We start from the raw sequence: 18,687 nt of genomic DNA, 5'->3' as shown, positions 1-18,687 counted from the left end.
TGTGTTTGCAATGTCTTACTAGTGAGTTGACAGTCGCATAAACTACGCAGCTAGCAACAATAATTAGCCGATAAACAACTAACATTAGCTTACTTACCGGCCTAGTGGTGCAACTGATCACAAAAGTAACTGATCGGATTGTTTAAAATAATAATAATAATACTAAATAAAAAAAATCAGATAAATAGACCTTTGTCTTAATTTATTTTTATAAAATGCTTTTTCCCATTAAAAAAAATAAAATAAATAAATATATATATATATAAACTCAAAATGTCTAATATGCCTGTTAGGATTTAGGAAAACAACTTTAAGTGCAATATAAAGCAAGATACATAATTATTTTATACATGGTCTAACTATAAATGAAGGCAAAGTTCTATTTATTTATTTTTAATAATGAAAAATACGTCTAATTGCAATTTAAGGCACATTTCCGTCGTTTAAACAGCGAGAGTGGATCACAAAGTAGCATAGGTCCACAATAAGAAAAGCAAGCGAGCCAAGCAACAGCTGTCAAACTAGTTGCTAGCCAGGCACTCGATGCTAACGCTAACAGTTAGCTACTAGCCACAAACGCCGGAAACTTGTACCGTATCGTGCAATGACGGCGTAATTAACTTGCGGTTTCTTCGCGTCCTAAATTCGCTATTTAATATACTTTCGGGTTGGCATTATGATAATGGTGGTAGAAAATATGTAATTTTAATAAAAACGTCGATAATGCAAGCCAAAATGTCAAAGGGAAGTAGTCAAGCAGACGTTCACGCCACCATGCGGGCAGACTTTCAAAGTTAAATACACCAAGGCATTGGTGTTAATGTATTATTTGGTCAGCTTTATTTCGAAGTTTGCTTTAGGTGTTTGCGCCTTTGCGGCTTCCCTGACATGTACGAATGACGAAGCTGCATAGTTGTATTATTTTCAATTCATTTATTATTTGCTATTTGCATTGTTCAATGTAGAATACGTGACACTATTATTAGCGCACTTACATGGGCTAACTAGTGTCCTATGCAACGGCATAATGCAAGGTAAAAACATTAGTACACTACCCCACGTAACCAAGTTTTGTAAAAAACAAACAAACACCTGAAGCACTGTGGGTGAAACATTGAACTATTTTATTACAAAACAAAACAGTGATCATGATTTGTGTTTCTATTACTACGATATGAACGTTTTGTGAATGCCAAGTCACACTTTCTCTCAGAATACCGAATGGAGAAGAGTTGACAATACTGTCAGCCACCTCTGAGGTACAGCAGCCTTCATGACACTCAAACATACTGCTGACACCTGCAACTCCAAACTGTTGACAGCAATTAATTTGAATACGCTACTAGTATGGAATACTCTTGCAGTGTTTTTGTTTAATATAAAGTGACTTTGGTTAGTACAGTGAGGTGTATTAGCTGATTCAATCAGCTTAACTGGCCACAGCTGTACATTGCTGGTATTCTAGGGAAAGCTGTTCGAACGTTTCTTCCATATTCTAGATGCCCAATTTAAAGTCCATATACTAGTACATGTGTGCTCTCTAGTAGGACAATGGAGTTAAGTACTAGTACCATTTTTGTCTTACTAGTATGCAAGCAAACCATACAGCTAAACTTTTGTGCTGCAGGAGTAACAATACTAGCAATACCAAAATAGCCGCCAGTAGTTTTACCTCCCTGGTAACATGTAGTTGTCCTGCAAGGCTGTGAAGTATGCCAATGTCAAAATACTAGTAAGAACAAAGAGCATACTAGTCACATGGACCTTGATGGACATGAAGGCTATCAAATAAGTACTTAAACAGCTTAATGGAAATCATTCACTAGTAAGACAACTGTTATGACTGGAGTGAAACTCTGCACTAGTAGAATATCCATTTTACTAGTGAGGCACTTGTCACTAGTAGCATGGAGTAGCCAAAGTTGTCCTACTAGTGTGCAGGAACATCATACTGTAGTGCAATGCAGTCGTGGAAAAAACATCACTAGTAACACAGTCATTCTACTAGTGTGCTGAGTTGTCTACTAGTGAGGAGAAGGCAAATATACTAGTACACGGGCTTGAATCTGAAGATAAAGGACAGATGAAAGAATGAATAAAAGTTCAAACGGCAAAAACATGGAAAGCATTTATTCGAGATCGATCTTGCGCTCCGTGTACTAGTATATTTTTTGTCCTTACTATTAGGGCAACTATTTATTACTACTAGTGAGGCAAAACTGTGTACCAGATAACTAGCAGCACTGGTAGTGCACAGTTTTGCCTCACTAGTAGCATGTAGTAGTCCTAACTAGTATGCGGAAAACATTAGCAAGACAAAGTTGTTTTATTAGTGCATTGTTTTACTAGTGAAGAGTGTACTAGTACCCTGACCTTCAAACTGGCTATCAAGGTTATCGAACAAATAGACAAACAAACTGAGGCTGAAGACACAAGAACAAAAACTATACACCAGTTGCCATGAACCAAAGTGTACAATACAGATATTTAGGCCTTAATGGTGAATGAATGAAGAGAATGTGCTGAAGGTTCACGTTTCCTTAACTGAACGTGTCAAAGGTCAGTCAACTCTGCATGGGTAGCAGTCAGTCGTCACAGGCCTCCTGCCTATTGTTCGGCATCGTTTTGGGGCGCTGGAGCAACGGCCGGGTGCCTTCTGCATGAACTCGCCAACACGCGGCTTCGCAGAAATGCGCAAAAAGAGAAACAAACAAAAGCAAAGCGGGGAGCGTCTTTAAGTGCGGGGCTGCTCGCAGTGCGCGCAGATGCGCGCGGGCCTCTCTCTGCGCGTCTGGACCTGAACCGTGCATCTGGTCAGGCCGTAGGTGTGAAGCAACAGGTGGCGGGCCTTTGCCTGGACGTCCTCCCAGTTGTTGGCACTTAAGGGCGCTGGAAGCATAATATGGTGACACGAGGTTGGAAAAGCAGTCATAGGTTCTCATTTTCTTCTAAAATGAGTGACGACAGGACGCAACGTAGTACAATCGTACCTCGACTTAAAAAGGGAGCTGACTACATTTGTGGAGAAACGAGCAACAATTTTAGTTATGAGCGCTTGCCGTGGTGGAAGCCGACTTCAAAACAATTCTATTTTTAATGCCACTGCCATGACATCTTGTTTAATCGAGATCCTTCTTTTTTCCCCAACCTGTTATAGTTTTTGGAACTTGAATTTAGTATTAAACTATCGTATGGAACGGGGACAGGATTGTCTCGTTTTTGTTGTGACAAAGTCGTGCATGATGAAGATATTAATTACAGTGTGAAGATTTCTGTTCTGTCCTGTTAGGTCAGTGATGTGTCACGCTCGGACTTAAACAGGAAGAACCGGACTTGTGCACATGTTCAACTGGCCTCAGGCCTTGTTTGACATCCCTTTCAGCTTGTTTGTGGACATTTTTGGCACAAAAAGTGTGTAATTATAAATACTTTTTTTTTTGCTTCTTTTAACAGCCAAAGGTTTTCAAACCATCTGTAAAGTAAGCTACCACATTTTCCTTATATCTTTCTACTTGGCTGCACAATAATATAATATAATATATATATAAATAAATTGCGATTATGGCACATTCAATATGCATATCCCAAAGATGTGCATTGAGTTTTATATGAAATTGTATGCTTTTATCTGACTTTGACCAATCAGATGCAACTTTAGATACACATCGCCATCCAATAGAAAGAGGGGCATACTAATGCTAACTACAGTAATTTCTGGACTAGAAGGCGCACTAGCTCAATTTGGGGAATACTACACATGTAAGCCGCACCCGGCCAAGCCGCAGGTGTTTACGAAATTAAAAAAAAATAGGCAAAACCTCACACCCTTGGAAAATGTCATTACATTTGCATTAACACTGTTGGTGGTTTAATAAAAAGGAAGCGAGAAAACAAAAAAATGTCCAGAAACTAGGGGTGGGAATCTTTGAATGTCTCACGATTCAATTCCGATTTTTGGTGTGTGCGATTCGATTCAGAATCGATTAAGAACGATTTTTGATTCACAATAATTTGATTGACAATGATTTTTGCTTCAATTTATAGATGTTCAAGGAATCGTAATGATCTACTCCAGTCTGACTCGCTAATGCTAATTAGTGCTCTACTCACGGCCCTTTTATCACTCAAAAGAACGTCTCCACGCTGCAAAAAACTACTTTTATTGGAATAACTTGATCGTGACTTTTTCATTCTACTCTCTAATGTGACTACAACTTAACAGTGCATCAGACCGCGTGGAACCACACTGCCCCTAAGTGGCCAAATCGGGTACAATATGAACAGCGCTCCAACTAAAGGCACACACAAACAAAGGGAAGACAGTATAAAATCATCTAAATAAAATCGATTTTGGGACATTTAAAATCGATTCTGAATCGTACTAAATGAGAATCGCGATTCTTATGAGAATCAATTTTTTGGTCCACCCCTACCAGGAACCCAGATGTTCAAAAATAAATTTGAATCACATAACCGAGTCCAAGCAAATCAACCTCCCATTCCCGTAACAGAACAAAAAATTACGCAAAGAAAATCGGATAAATACATTTGACATCTGCATGTTGTGCTGAAGCCACTCACTTAGCTGAAGATGCACAAGTGCTGCGGTCTTATCTGTTGTCAGCGCCCAAACATTCAGCTCATCCACCGACTGCACGTCCTCCAGTTTTAGGAGATCCTCTTTGATCTGCACTGTGTCCAGGTGCCTGGGCACGCCTGGGCGGCGCCAAAAAAAAGGGAAAACCGCTACGTGAGTCCTCATGGAGGAGCACAAGATCTTACATTTGGGAAGAATCCGATACTTGCCTTCAAGCACGATGACTGCTGTGTCACGTATGATGCGGACTGTGGTGAACAGAACCAGAATGGAGAAGATGTAGGTGCAGATGGGATCTGCAAGTTTGTACTCGGGCTGAGGAGATAGAGAGATAGAGCCTGACAGTTGAGCCAAAAGTAGCTCAGAATGTTGTGGCCCCTGTCCTATGTTGGTAAATGTAATATTTTTTAAAAAATCTATAGGTCTGTCCACACAAGTAAGTGTTAATTTGACACATTCACACTTGAGACCTTGTAACACTGAGTCACATCACATTTGACAGGGATAATTGTTAATTGAGCCCAAATTGGACATTTTCATTCTGGGGTGAACTCACTTTTGTTGCCAGTTGTGACATTCAAAGGCTGCGAGTTATTTTGAGGAGACAGTAAAGTTATACTGTTATACAAGCAGCACACAGACTACAAAGTAGATAATAAAAGAGGCTGTACTTGCAAGACACATTAAAATATTGCTTTTATGTGTAATAAACATGTGACTTCATATGAGCACCTTGAAGCGGACGACGTATGCAGCTATGAGAACCCCGAGGCTCTGCAGGAGGTCGCCCAAAGCGTGGATGAAGGCGGCTCGGACAGCCAGGCTGCCGTGCGGTCTTTGGTTCTGTGCCGACCCTGCGGACTGCGACCCCGGGGCAGTTGGCGCGCCGTGAGAGTGAGCGTGAGAGTGACCGTGCCCATGTGAGTGAAGGTGACCACCTTGGTTCAGTAAGAAGCCCATTCTGAATAGGAAAAAATAAATAAATAACTTTATAAACTGTAGTCACACTATCGCGCACAAATACTGTCACTCACATTCAGTCTCAGTCTCTCGTATATGTACACATACACACGATGTAGTGAGAAGCACATTCGGACTCACATGAGGTTGACAGCCACGCCCACAGCCGCCGTGATAATCATGACATCGCCATCGATGTTGAAGTCTTGGTTTACCGTCCTCTGAACGGCCTCGAAGAGCAATATCGCCGTCAGGATGTAGATAAGCGCCACACTGAGGACCGCTGCTATCACCTCTGCACCAGAAATAGTCAAGTATCACAGAAGCTTTCCCTGCGGCCCTCTTAGGCTTTGAATGACAGATCGGATCTAAAAATACCACAGCTTTAAGATTATTATTATTATCTGACAAATAAATGACATCAAAAATGGCCTTCTCAAATCAAACCATTTTCTGGATGCATATTAAATGGAACTGTTAGTCTTGTTTGTGCCTCAAAAGTTTTCACAAACAAAGCTTTCAATTGCAATGGAAACGCCTCTTAGAAAATGCAATGTAATTGGTTGACAATTGATGGCTGCTATCAATCAAACCTAGAGTGCAACCTTGGCATAACCTCTCATTCACTGCCATTGACGGCTATAGACGTCAAAAATTCATTTGAACTATTTCTATTAGTGTAACTTTTTTTGGTTTTGTTAACAAGAGTATGAAAACCTAGAAGAAAATGATTGTACATTTAGAACAAAAGTTGTGATTAATCGTGAGTTAACTATTGAAGTCATGCGATTAATTTCAATTACAAATTTTAATCGCCTGACGCCCCAAATTTTTAATAATCTTTTCAAAAAAAAAAAAAAGATGATTAAAAAAAAAGTATAGGTTTTCATACTCTTGTTAACAAAAGTGGAAAACAATTTAAACTAATAGAAATAGTCTAAATACATTTTTGACGTTTATAGCCGTCAATGGCAGTGAATGAGATATTGACTGACAGGTCACGACGAAGACAACAAAATTCCCTCTATTATTGAAATTCCCCTTTCCTGCTCTTGTACAAGAGGACTGAATTGTGAAATCTGTAAATTTGCATCACAAGTCCAAAACGTGTTCAGTGTGTACTTAACACACATTACGACTACACAAACTAAAACACACAGCCTTCGGTCATATCTGGGCTTAGAATCGCACGCCGGGTTTGGGTTCTTGAAAGGAGAGCCTTACCAAGCCGATGCAGTCCAAAGGTGAATCTCTTGGTGGGTGGTTTAGTGGACAGCCACAGAGCCAGCAGAGAGAACAGGATTCCCACCACATCAGCTAACATGTGCACAGCGTCAGTCATGATGGCTAAGCTGTTTGATACATAGCCGCCTGGAAGAACCATACAATGAAATCCATGGTCATCAGAGACACGTATATAACCCGGCCACAACATTGGGCAACATGTAATCCTATGCAAGAGATGCATAAAAAAATAATTAAAAAGTCTTTACAGCATGTTAAAAGTTATTACAATTATACATAACCCGAACAACAAACAAAGCAGCAAATTCAGTTTAAGGAACGACCTCCATGGAAAATCCATGTCAGAGTTGTGTATTATGTTTAATATTAAAGTCGTCCTTTTATAGTAAGGAACTGCAACTAACGACTATTTTAATAAGTGATTAATCTGTCTACTATTTTGTTGATGAATCAATAAATCCGATATTTTTTATTTATTTCCATCCCTATATTCAAAAACAGGACATGGATGGGTATCATTAATATTTGAACAATAATTACTCTTAACGATACTGCCTATTAAAGTAGTACTTTAATGGTGTTCTTAATTAATGATTTTTAATAGTTGCACCTCCACTGCATCATATGTATGAGCTGTTTAATATTTGTGTTATCTTATTAAGCTACATGAGACAAACAATCTTTAAAGTTGAAGTCCGTCAAGGTGGAAAATTCTGAATAAGAATATGCACCAGTAGTTTAATTGAAAGCAGAAAGCGTCGCCATGAATGTAAAATATGATCAAAATTGACTTTAAGCTACGTTCACTAACTTGAGGTGAATACATAAAATGAATTGTTTATTATGTTGGTAGCACATTGGCATCATGGTTAGCATGTCTACCCATCTCAATGGAGAAGTCAGGGTTGAATACCGTAAAAAAAAAAATAATAATGCAAACAATTATAAATATTTTTCATTTCATTACAATAATTTACAAGACATTTTTAATGAAATAGTTATTTTTAAATGCAAATGTAAATTTGTTTATCTGACTAAATATTTCTTAATTTTGAGTCAACAATATGATTTACAATACATTTATTACACATTTTATAAGATCAATAAATAGTTTAATTAATATATATATATATTTTTTAAATAAATAAAATATATAATGTCTTGATAATGTCAACACTTAGTGGGCCAGAATAAAGAATGCAGCAGGCATAGACTGCGCTTACCTATAATTTCCGCCGTCATGAAGAGAAAGTAGAGCACAGCTGCAATGACCAGCCTCTTCATCACTTTCCTCTGCTTCAGGGTCTCCCTCTTCTTGGTGCAGCCGTCGCAGGGGTCCATGTTCAAGCCCGGGCTGCCCACGCTAGAGGATGAGTCCAGCAGCGAGTCGTCGTCTTGCTCGCGCCCCGCCACCAACAGCGTGTTGACCGCCACCCCGTTGGACGGAGCCCCGGCAGCGTAGTCCGACATCTCGCCGGAGACCACCACCTTCATATGGAAAGTCATTTGCAGATTGATCTACTAACTAGTAGAATAATAAAAACTTTTTTTTTTTAAAGCCATCGATAGTAGGAGCATCATGTTGTTGTCTAATAGTGCATAATTTTGCCTCACTAATAAGATGTAGTCCTACTAATGAGCAGAAAAGTCACAAAACGTTACTAATAAGACACAGTCGTTCTACTAGTGCAATGAATTATCTTGTGAGGACAAAGATCATACTAGTACATTTGAATAGTCAAAAAGCTATAAAAGCATTAAACAGTACGGGTCTGGGGGTTTGTGGGGCGGCTGGGGCTGGGTGTGTGTGTGGGGGGCTGGCGTGCCTGCCCCGTTTTGCTGCGTTGGGCTGGGGGCGCGGGCCGTGTTGGGGTGGGGGGCGCTCCTGGCTTCCTGGGTTTGCTCTTCGGCCGGTGGCCCCTGCTCTGTCCTGGTCGGGGTCGACGGCTCCCCTCTTTGGTAGAGGTTTTCATGCATGCCAGATCCACCACTCCAGCATCTACCGAAATTCAAACACAATCTGCTTCTTCCTTTTGTCGTTGAATCGGTGGAAGCTGATGTCTGTGGATCTCACTCTGCTTCGTCTGTCCTTCCTTCCTTTCCTCAGTCTCTCCTTTGGTCTCTTGAGGTCTCCCTAATTTGATGGAATTTATATGTTTCTGGGGTTGGTGAAAGACTCTGGTTGGTAACCCGGTAGTAGGTGATGTCTGGTCCGTGCTGGATTTCACTTTTCTTCCTTTTTTCTTTGATCCTTCCTCGGGTCTCCTGACAACCTCACGACTCTAGCTGGATTCTGAAGTATTCGGTTTAGGTGAACGGTATGGAATTTTCAATAGGTTTTAGGTGAATTAATGAGTACACACTCACGCACACACACACACATACAAAAAGAAAAAGAAAAAAGAGCAATGATGATGACATGTCGAATCAAAAAGCTTTTCATAAAGCTGTATGAGCATTTATTCTGTAACCTTGATCTACACCTCAAGATCACTACACAAGTACACACACTGTTCTGAATTGGCATACTAGTAGTACGCTCAAATAAATGCTCAAATGGCTCTCCAAAAAGCATTCAATTTGCTGATAACACAAAAAATGAAAAGTAGCTAAATTGTGAAATCGAGGTGTGTATAAATAAATACACTCTTGTTTTCTTCTGGATAATTCAAAACTATTGTTCTTAAGTTCTGTTATATCCAAATGTTAATGTGAGCACAGCAGTACTTTGAATAAGTGCAAGAATGCTGGATGGGTGATTTACAAGACGTGTTTACAAGAGCTACCAACTACTTAATTGTGGCATTTCAGCACAATATGAACGAAACTATCAATCAATCTATAGCCTACATGCTTTTTAATGGATATCAATTACACATTGCTATTTGTAGGCTGCCTGGGTCCATATCACCCTCAAATAGCAGGGGCACATTGTATAGAATATATATTGTGGTGATATTTATTTTTTATTTTGTCTTCATGAGCAATAATCCAAAAGTAATCCAAAGTAATGAAGTTACATTACTTTAATATTATGGTAATTGGATTACTACATTTTTAGCTGGTAACTTGTAACTGTAACGGAAAACATTTTAAAATTAACCCTCCCAACCCTGTCTATCCATTATCCATACCAATTCTGAGGCTGGTTTTAGAGCCATAAAAAAATTGTGAATGTGTTCTGACAGTGCAAAGTGGCAAATGTGTGAATACATGTGACTGTGGAGGATTTTATGACTTGATTTATAACTTGGTTAAATTTTACCTCAGTAACTTGGGACTCACTCGAAGGTTAAGACTTATACATGCGTCGGAGCAAAACCTCCTAAATTTCCCAAATGTATACTCACTAATACTATTGGTCAGTCAGTCTCCACACGTGTTATCCATACACATTATTGAGTTGACCAATCTATAGTGTTGACAATGGCTTGCTCTCCTTGACAATGCAAAGTTAATGGCTCAACAAACATGCCTTTTTGGGGGTTTATAGAAAAGATGTGGTTTTGGTGCCAGCGATATGTCCCACCTCTGCTAACTATTGAAGTCAAAGATATCAAGTACAGTACGGGTATATTGGATAAATGGCTTCCCATACCTTCAGCTTGCTGAATTTGGGCGCTTCATCCTCCACCAGCTCTTCGGAAAAGTCGAAGGGCGTCGTGTCGCTGCTCATGTCCCAGTCGTTCCGCTCTCTCCTGAAGGCGGAGCGCACCTTGCTCAACAGGCTACCACCGGACATCTTTAAAAGTATCCCAGGCTAACTGCATACAGGACACTTTCCTCCTGGGTCAATCATTCACATTGTGCAGCTGCTACTAGCATGTAAGTTTACTCCACTGGGACCTGGAAGAGATGAAAACAATATGTAGCTACTCAACAGCAAGCACATTCTTATCACGGTTTATATCTTTTACCCTCAGGCCTTCTTCCATTTTACTGCCCTTTCAGTATTGTGACGTAATGTGTAATTTTAACGATCTTTTTCACTCCTGTTCACTAACATCAGTCCTTTTAATTACTACAGGGTTCGGCGTTAACGATGGCTGAAGATCACTGACACTGATCGAGCCAGTAGAAATTGTATACATAAATATAATGAAATGAAGAATTGGATTGAACAAAATATACCGCCCAGAAAAAGAAAAAAACTCGCCACCTCATCGTGCAATTTCACCACTGACTACACACTTTATTCTCTCATCCTAAGAAATTTGAAATATTATTTAGTCTTGTTGTAAATCACGATATATATTTATATTTTATTTAAATGGCTTAACTGGCGGCGGCGCAGTTAAGAGCTGGACCTCACAATCACTGTCTCCGAACCCGGAAATTCATTATATTATGTGCGCAAGAAAGGTGGACTTTACACAGAAACGAAAGTGTAGTAACTGACAAAAAGATGCTGTAGCCACAATAGCAGAGTATTTTTGTATGTCAAGAACAAACGCAGAAATGCCCAAGAGACACCAGTAGCCGAATCCACCAAAGTAGGCAAAAAGAATTGCAGAACAACAGATTCAACACAGCTGCAAAAGTACCAATATTCAAGTTGTTTTTTTCTTCTTTTTATTAAATGGCCTCTACTGTAATAATCCCTGTGTGGAGAACAAACAAATACTGTGTGTGAACTTTAAATGTATGTCAAAATACAAAATCATTCATCTACAAATGTCACACCATTGGTTGGGATTTACAAAATTAAAAAAAACACGTAACAACACAAAAGTGGTATTTCTAAAAGCTTTATGATAAAAGTACAATGTACAATACATGCAATATTTATTTCCTATTATTCACTTGTCAAATGTATAAATTTGCTAGATAATAATCATTCAAACTTATCATATTATATCATGAATATACAGAGCCAGTAATTCTGGCAGGGCCACAAACTTTTGAGCCACTACTCAAAAAGGCTCAATAGAGGACCCTGTAATATAAAAGAGCTATTTTTATTTTATTAACCCTTAAAATTTCAGTTTGTTTGCACAGTAGAGGTAAAACAACCTCAAAAATGACATTTTTAATTATTCCCAGTAGCACCTATTGTTTTTTTATATTGCTAATAGTAGGCTACTATACAGTCTCTTTCTATAGCATGTGTCAAACTTGACAACGTAGTGGTTGTGGTCATTATAGAACCAGTTGATATGGCTGCTGCTGTGTCCAGTTGTGTCCCTTGCCGGTTTAACCCCTCTATCCTACTTTCTCTCCACATCTACCCCCTGTGCCTCTGCAGTATTCAACCAACTAGCCAATGCAGACCACTGCCCCACAGACCCGTGAAATAAATTCAAACTTGTGTACCACCTTCCCTTAAACTTTGCGGAAAGCATCATCAGGTCAAATACGCTGGACAGCACTGTTTAAATTGAATTCAATTACACTTCTTCTAACCAATATCAGCACGCAATGGCGAGTATTGCTGATGTCGTCTCAAGTGCCAAACTCTCGAAAGTGACATTCTGCTCAGATAGTAAAGTTAAATAAAGAAAAAAAATAATAATAATGATGATGATGATAAGAATTATATATATATATATATATATATATATATATATATATATATATAAATCTGAAGATACCCATAATGTATGAGAAGTGCAGCTCTTGAGCTACAATATATGAAGTACCTTGAAATCATGTGAATTGCTGCTCCATGAATAAAATTGACGAACTAAACAAATAACAAGGAATTTAACAAATTCCGTTTTCATGGTTTTCAATTGGGCAAAAGTTGCCAGAGAGAAGTATAGACCCATAAGGTCAATTTTATTGTAAACAGCTTAATGAACTACATATAGGCCTAGAGCTGAAGTTGTAAAATTAAGAAAATCTGCCAATTTATTTATTTATTTATTTTTTACTGCATCTAATCCTTGATAGGTTTCATCTTATTTGCATACCACAGCGGTGGGGGGAAATGATGTGAGGTGGACGCATGGCCAGTATTTCAGCACAGATGGATAAACAAATCCTGGCATATAAGAGAGATATTGTAAAGAGATCAAAAGTCTTCATCAAAGAAACAGCTTTGGCTAAACAGTAACAGGCTAGCTCGTAACTGTGAGATGTTTGGTCGTGTCAGCAGGCGACTATCAAGAGTTTTCATAAAAATCACATGACATAAACATGGCTAAACTCACCTGACGACACTTTGTCACCCGATGTCTTGAGCCAGCGTGGGACATCTGCGGAGCCGTCCCAACTGAAACTGTGGGAAGTGAGAAGGAAGGAAAAGCTGAGCCAAGTCAACGAGCAAGTTTGGTGGAGAGGTCTACAAGTCACGTGACCGGACGAATCATGTGACGTTTGTGAGCCGCAAACAACTCAAAATGTAAATCTTGTCGTTGTCTGGCCAGCTTCTGTTTAAACGCCTGAAGTCGCCGTGAAAAAAAATTCCAACGGGTAAAGTGTTGTAAATCGATTCTGAACGTTCGTTCGTTAGATATGTAGCTGGTTAAAAAAAATATCTTCCGGTTGGTTACTACTAGCTTGTACTGTGGTTGTGGCTTGTTCGTCTGTTCTTCCTGCAATGACAACGTGACGCACACAACGAATCACGAGATTAGCGTCGTCTGATAACGTGGATTAAACATCTGATTTCCTTGGCATTTTTTGTGTGTACAGGTTTCGGGGTCTAGTTTAAGGAGAACACTACTACACCCAACTGGTATGCATGTGTCATGCATGATTAGCCCTACTGCTAACTGGGCTCGTCCTAGTATCACAAACAACCGATTAGTTAATACTAGTCTTGCCTTACTCGTGACATGTCCTACTAATGTTCAGAAATGTCATACAAAGACAGTCATTTAACTGAACTGTCTGCGTGATTTACAATCGCAACGACATACTCGCTATTTCGCACAACTGATCGTAGATATGTGGTTAAAAAAAAAAAAAAGTTGCCGTTGATAAAAATGTTCACGAAACTTTCCAATCCGCACCATCGTTAAAGAAACGTCTGTCTGATAAGCTTAAAGGATGTATGTGTTCGCTGAATGTTGATGAAGCAACCACTCAAAACATAGAAAAATATTGAATGTAAATGGTTCGCTTTTTTCATGATGAGTAATAACAGTAGTAGTAGCAACGCAATGTTTCAGCACTTATGATGGAAGTAGGAAATTGTATAAAACATCTGATTTCCTGGCGTCTTTCGCAGGTGGCTGAATCTTGTGGTTTATGGATGGAATGGAGGATGAAGGACCCTCGTCTCAGGGTGACCCTCCACATATCGAAGGTGTGTGACAAACCTGTTCGCACGCTACACACTCTTGACTTGACAATGTCTTTCCTGCTCTTCCTTGATAATGTGGTCCAAATGTGTCTGATTGAGAGGCCTCATTACATCCCAGTAATAGTTATGAATTGGAATCGTCTGGACTTGAGCTTGGACTTTAATTTTGTTCTTGTGAAGCTATTCTCATGTATCAGGTATAATCATTTAAATAATACATAAGCTTGTAGTCATTTCTCAAACATTTTCCATGCTCTACACCGCTGACGTCAAAGTCACTCCGCGCTAGTTCAGTTTGTCTTGCATGGAGGTAAATGTTGGACTAGCAATGTATATTTGTACATTTGCCGTCATTTTTCAGATGTGCAGCTGCCGGCGAAGGAGCAAATGTATGTGGAGAGCTCCGCCCCTCTAGAAAATGTGTGTATAAACAATGACGCGGTCTACAAGCTAACAGAGGGCTTGCTAACCCACTACATCCCTGGCCTGCAGAACTCGAAACGTACCCTGCAAGAGCTCACGTGAGTTGGTTGGCGACCCCAGATCATCACTGTTCATCAACATTACAATACAGAAGCACATAAGAGTTCATCAAAAGCAAGGAAGAGGTTTTATTCCTAAAAAAGTGTATTTAGATTTTTTTTAGGGGTGTCAAAATTTGTGTGTTAATTATTTTGAGTTAATTTAAAGTTCCTTTAACGCTACAATAAATAAATAAAAAGCACAATTAATGACTGACCCTTACTTGTAAAGCCTGCAGCAGACACGTCCACGTCAAAATTTTGCAGTAATAAAATTCATTATAATGCATATACAGTATTTGTGGAGACTTGGTTGTATTGTACAATTGTAAAAATGTGCAGATTTTTTACTTCCTGTTAAAGATTAGATGGCTCTTAATATGAAAAGTAAAATGCACTGAGCTGTCACCGTCTTACAAATGCAATTATGCCATCTAGTGGCAAAAGAAAGACCTCAACACAAATCAATATCACACTCGTTTTTTTACAGTACAGTACATCTTTTTCATTTTAACTCAATGTTATGAATTATGAAATTACTGTATCAATGGCTAAAAGATACAGGCACATTTCTATTAGTTTAACATTGTTTTCCACTTATGTTAACAAGAGTATGAAAACCTAGATATGTTTTTATTATTATTGTACATTTTATTTAACATTTAGAACAGATATAAAATTTGCAATTAATCGTGAGTTATCAATTGAAGTCATGTGATTAATTACAATTCCAAATTTTAATCGCCTGACACACCCCACTTTTTTTTTAATGTAACTTGTATTCATTTATAATATCATCAGAGCTGTCAAACAATTGAATTTCTTAGAATTGTGATTAATCACGATTAATCACTTAATAAAAAAGGCTTTTTAATCAATATTTTTTTTCCTCGCCAAATTTGAAGAGCACCGCTTATGTGTTAATTCTTTTGACATTTAATGTTATGAGGACGTCTTCAACATTTTTTTGATCCACTGCACACGCTCATCTCCCACTCTTTTTCTAATCAATGAATTACTTGCACAATTTTAAATGGGGAAAAAATGACCCCAATATTTTGGCATGAACAAATATTTTAAATGTCATACGCAAACATTCATTAAATGCTGTACTTTATTGCATGTAATTATGTTTATTGCTCAAACAACCTGTGCTACCTTACGCGTAGCCATCCGCTGTCACGCTAAAGGATCATCTATGGTCAAAATTAATAGTGTGATTAATCTGTGTTAATTCATGATTAATGCGATATTTTTTTGTGATGAATTAATCAGTTAATGCTTTAACTTTGACAGCACTAAATATTATGCACGGTTTGAACACCAACTGTACTTATATATTGGACAGCAAAAAATAAACAATGATTCTATTAAAATGTATTGCATGTAATGTACCTAAATAAAAGAATAGCTGGTAAAATAAAATAACTAATAACCTTTAGCAAGTCGACTTGGTAACATGTATTTACATGCCCTCCCAGACAAAATCAGCTCATTTTGTTGGACACACTGGACCAAGAAGTCACCAAGTTCCGAGAGTGCAACGCCTTACTTGACCTGAATTCACTGGTATGTTTGACCCTGGCTTGCACCAGCGTGCCCACCCTGAATGGTTCCCTCATTCATTTTATTGGCTTTGCAGTTTACGGAAGCCAAGGTTTACCACAACAAACTGGTCAATATCAGGAAAGAGATGATTTTGCTCCATGAAAGAACAACAAAACTAAAGGTAATTATTTGTCTGTGTATTTTCCTTTATTTTTTTATTTTTTTATCTTACATCTTATTTTAATCATTTGAGACCTCCTCTCTGTATGTGCATGTATAATGCCATTTTAGACCTACTTAGTGCATTTATCTGTTTTTTTTTAGTTCCCCTCTGGTGCTCAATTATGGCTTATCTTCTCCTTGTGACAATGGCGAGCCACTGATGGTTTCCATGTGCTTTCAGAAACGAGCTTTAAAGCTGCAGCAGCACAAGCAGAAGGAGGCGCTGGAGAGGGAGCACCAGCGTGAGAAGGAGCTGGAGAGAGAGCGGCAGCTTATTGCCAAGCCTGCTAAAAGAACATAAGCTTCTGCACTCTGGTCGTTTTGCATGTTTAAGCCTATTTTCTACAAAACAACATGTACATGGCGGCTAACCAATGACACATGATTATTTTTTTTTAATATATATATAATTTTTTTTATTTTTTTATTAGCATAATAATTAAATAGCAATTTTAAAAAAAATCATAAGTGGCCAAACTTACAAATAATAGTCTTTTTCCCCCCCCCACTGCATATATTTTGTTCTTATTTAATTTTCACTATAGGCCACTAGCTTGCCACTCCAGGGAAATTTCCTAAAAACAGTTGAACATTGTCAACTGCATGACCCTGACAGGAGTCCTATTCTTTAAGACGCTTGTGTCCACACTTTCAATCACAAATCTTCTGAACAAAGCTGACTGTTTGCTGGTAAATAGAGAGCTTTTGAAATCTGAAGTGAATTAAATGAAATAACTAAATACTTGTACGTCTATCGCTACTGTATGCCCAGCGAAATGCCTTTTAAAATGCATTCCATTTTGTGTAAATGCGCTCAAACATGCAAAACAGTGTGATGACTCTTGAGTTATGCTGATGTGGTTTAAACCAAAGATGGTGAGTTGCTAATTATTGATACTTTCAACTGTCGACCCCTGATGACACATTCAAGCATTGTCCTGTCTGTTTTTGTTGAGATAAAATGTAATGTACAATAATTGTTATTGGGCATTGAGCCTCTTAATTGTTTCACGTTATAAAGTCTTTGTTTAAAAATGACAAGTGGTGTGTCATGTTTGTCCCCAATGTCACTTGACAGTATACACTTCCTTTTTTCAGTTTTCTTTGTTAACTAACAAACACTGAATAACCTAAACTGTCAAATGTTGATGGCCTCACAAGTGTCTGAAAAGTTGATGCACAGGTTTATTCTGCCATCTAGTGGAAGAACATGTAATTGTTCTACCCGTCACTGCTGGTATCTCAAGATTGTACATTATTTTTTAGTAAATACAATATTTTTTCGGCTTGTTGAGTGAAAAACTGATAATTTCCCACTGCACATTTGATGATCTCTCACAGCACAATGTTTGGGAATCACTGTTTTCAATACCGATAATTAACTACAAAAGCTGATCTTTGAGGACGTAAGTGCTGTTGGGTGCGATGACAATGTCAGCCCAGAAGATGTCAGCTTGGGCATGTCAAAGACGTTCTCAATTGCACCTCAGTTATGAGCGCTGCTGGCATCTCATACCGCATTGGTTTTATTTGTGTCCGAGTACAACGTTTGTTTATTTATAAAGGCATCATTTCAAATATTGTTACAGACACTAAGTAGTCAGATGTATCCCCACCCCCCCGTAATTTTTACATTTCTCAAAGTGCAGGAGTTGAAGCGAGTTGGAGCCTACTTCTACTTTTACCAGAGACTTTTATTACACAAATATATGTACTTAACTTAAGTGCCTAGTGTGTGTGTGTGTGTGGTTTTGCCACCTAAATTGTCAGACAGTAGTTTTCAAAACAGTCAACTAATTTCAGGCACCATTGAATTCGTTCCATCAAAAACAAAGCAAACAAAAAAAGTATTACTTTTTTTTGGTTGTTGACAGAAAAGTAGGTAACATTCCTCTGCATCCCAACAAGACCACGTGTCTGTTGGAGCCCTGCCAATTCACATAAAGTTCCAATTTTATACTCCACTTACTACTACTACTGTTGCTGCTGCTGCTGCCAACCAACACTGCGTGGTTCACCCCCCCGCCCATCTTTGCTTGGAGCTAAAAGTTCACCACAGAGTGGTCATGGAGAGGGTCCAGACGAGGGAGGGAGCCGTCTAATTCTGTGACAACGAAGGCGAGCTGCTGCGGTGAAAACTGTCTTTTCAATGTGGCCACTTGTCATCACAACACAACATTTGTCTGTGCATTTTTAAATGCACTTGCAATGTTTGGATGCCAGAGAATGGCAATACGGGAGCGGTTGTATGTAGGGAACTGGGTCAGTAGATTGTTATGTAATACAAAAAAAATGTAAAAAAAAAATAAAAAATAGAAGCATTCTGGAGGCTTTAACGTGAACAC

At 38.6% G+C, this 18,687-nt stretch overlaps 2 protein-coding genes across 4 annotated transcripts; one reads left to right on the top strand and one right to left on the bottom strand.

Moving 5' to 3' along the window:
- Positions 1-1,101: 1,101 nt before the first annotated feature.
- On the bottom strand, positions 1,102-13,307 carry slc30a4 (solute carrier family 30 member 4). The gene is made up of 9 exons (XM_086071621.1): positions 12,955-13,307; positions 10,401-10,648; positions 8,026-8,290; positions 6,782-6,928; positions 5,699-5,852; positions 5,330-5,558; positions 4,807-4,912; positions 4,582-4,716; positions 1,102-2,889 (listed from the first exon to the last, which is right to left on the bottom strand). The coding sequence occupies exons 2-9, from the start codon at positions 10,542-10,544 to the stop codon at positions 2,735-2,737; spliced, it is 1,335 nt and encodes a 444-aa protein (XP_085927747.1). The 5' UTR covers positions 10,545-10,648; positions 12,955-13,307; the 3' UTR covers positions 1,102-2,734.
- Positions 13,061-17,383, top strand: bloc1s6 (biogenesis of lysosomal organelles complex-1, subunit 6, pallidin). 3 transcript variants are annotated; one of them, XM_086071623.1, is made up of 7 exons: positions 13,090-13,216; positions 13,439-13,481; positions 13,977-14,054; positions 14,413-14,572; positions 16,054-16,141; positions 16,215-16,301; positions 16,524-17,383. In XM_086071623.1, exons 3-7 carry the CDS (start codon positions 13,997-13,999, stop codon positions 16,641-16,643), a joined length of 513 nt encoding a protein of 170 aa, XP_085927749.1. In that variant the 5' UTR covers positions 13,090-13,216; positions 13,439-13,481; positions 13,977-13,996; the 3' UTR covers positions 16,644-17,383. The 3 variants fall into 3 exon arrangements, with proteins under 3 accessions (XP_085927750.1, XP_085927748.1, XP_085927749.1); XM_086071624.1 differs by lacking the exon at positions 13,439-13,481 and having other exon boundaries at positions 13,061-13,145; XM_086071622.1 differs by lacking the exon at positions 13,439-13,481 and having other exon boundaries at positions 13,069-13,216.
- Positions 17,384-18,687: the final 1,304 nt, after the last annotated feature.

The sequence above is a fragment of the Leptonotus elevatus genome, chromosome 3, assembly GCF_054856555.1.
Source record: "Leptonotus elevatus isolate MCC_2025b chromosome 3, RoL_Lele_1.0, whole genome shotgun sequence".
Taxonomy (NCBI): domain Eukaryota; kingdom Metazoa; phylum Chordata; class Actinopteri; order Syngnathiformes; family Syngnathidae; genus Leptonotus; species Leptonotus elevatus.
This window is presented reverse-complemented; position numbering and strand designations above follow the sequence as displayed.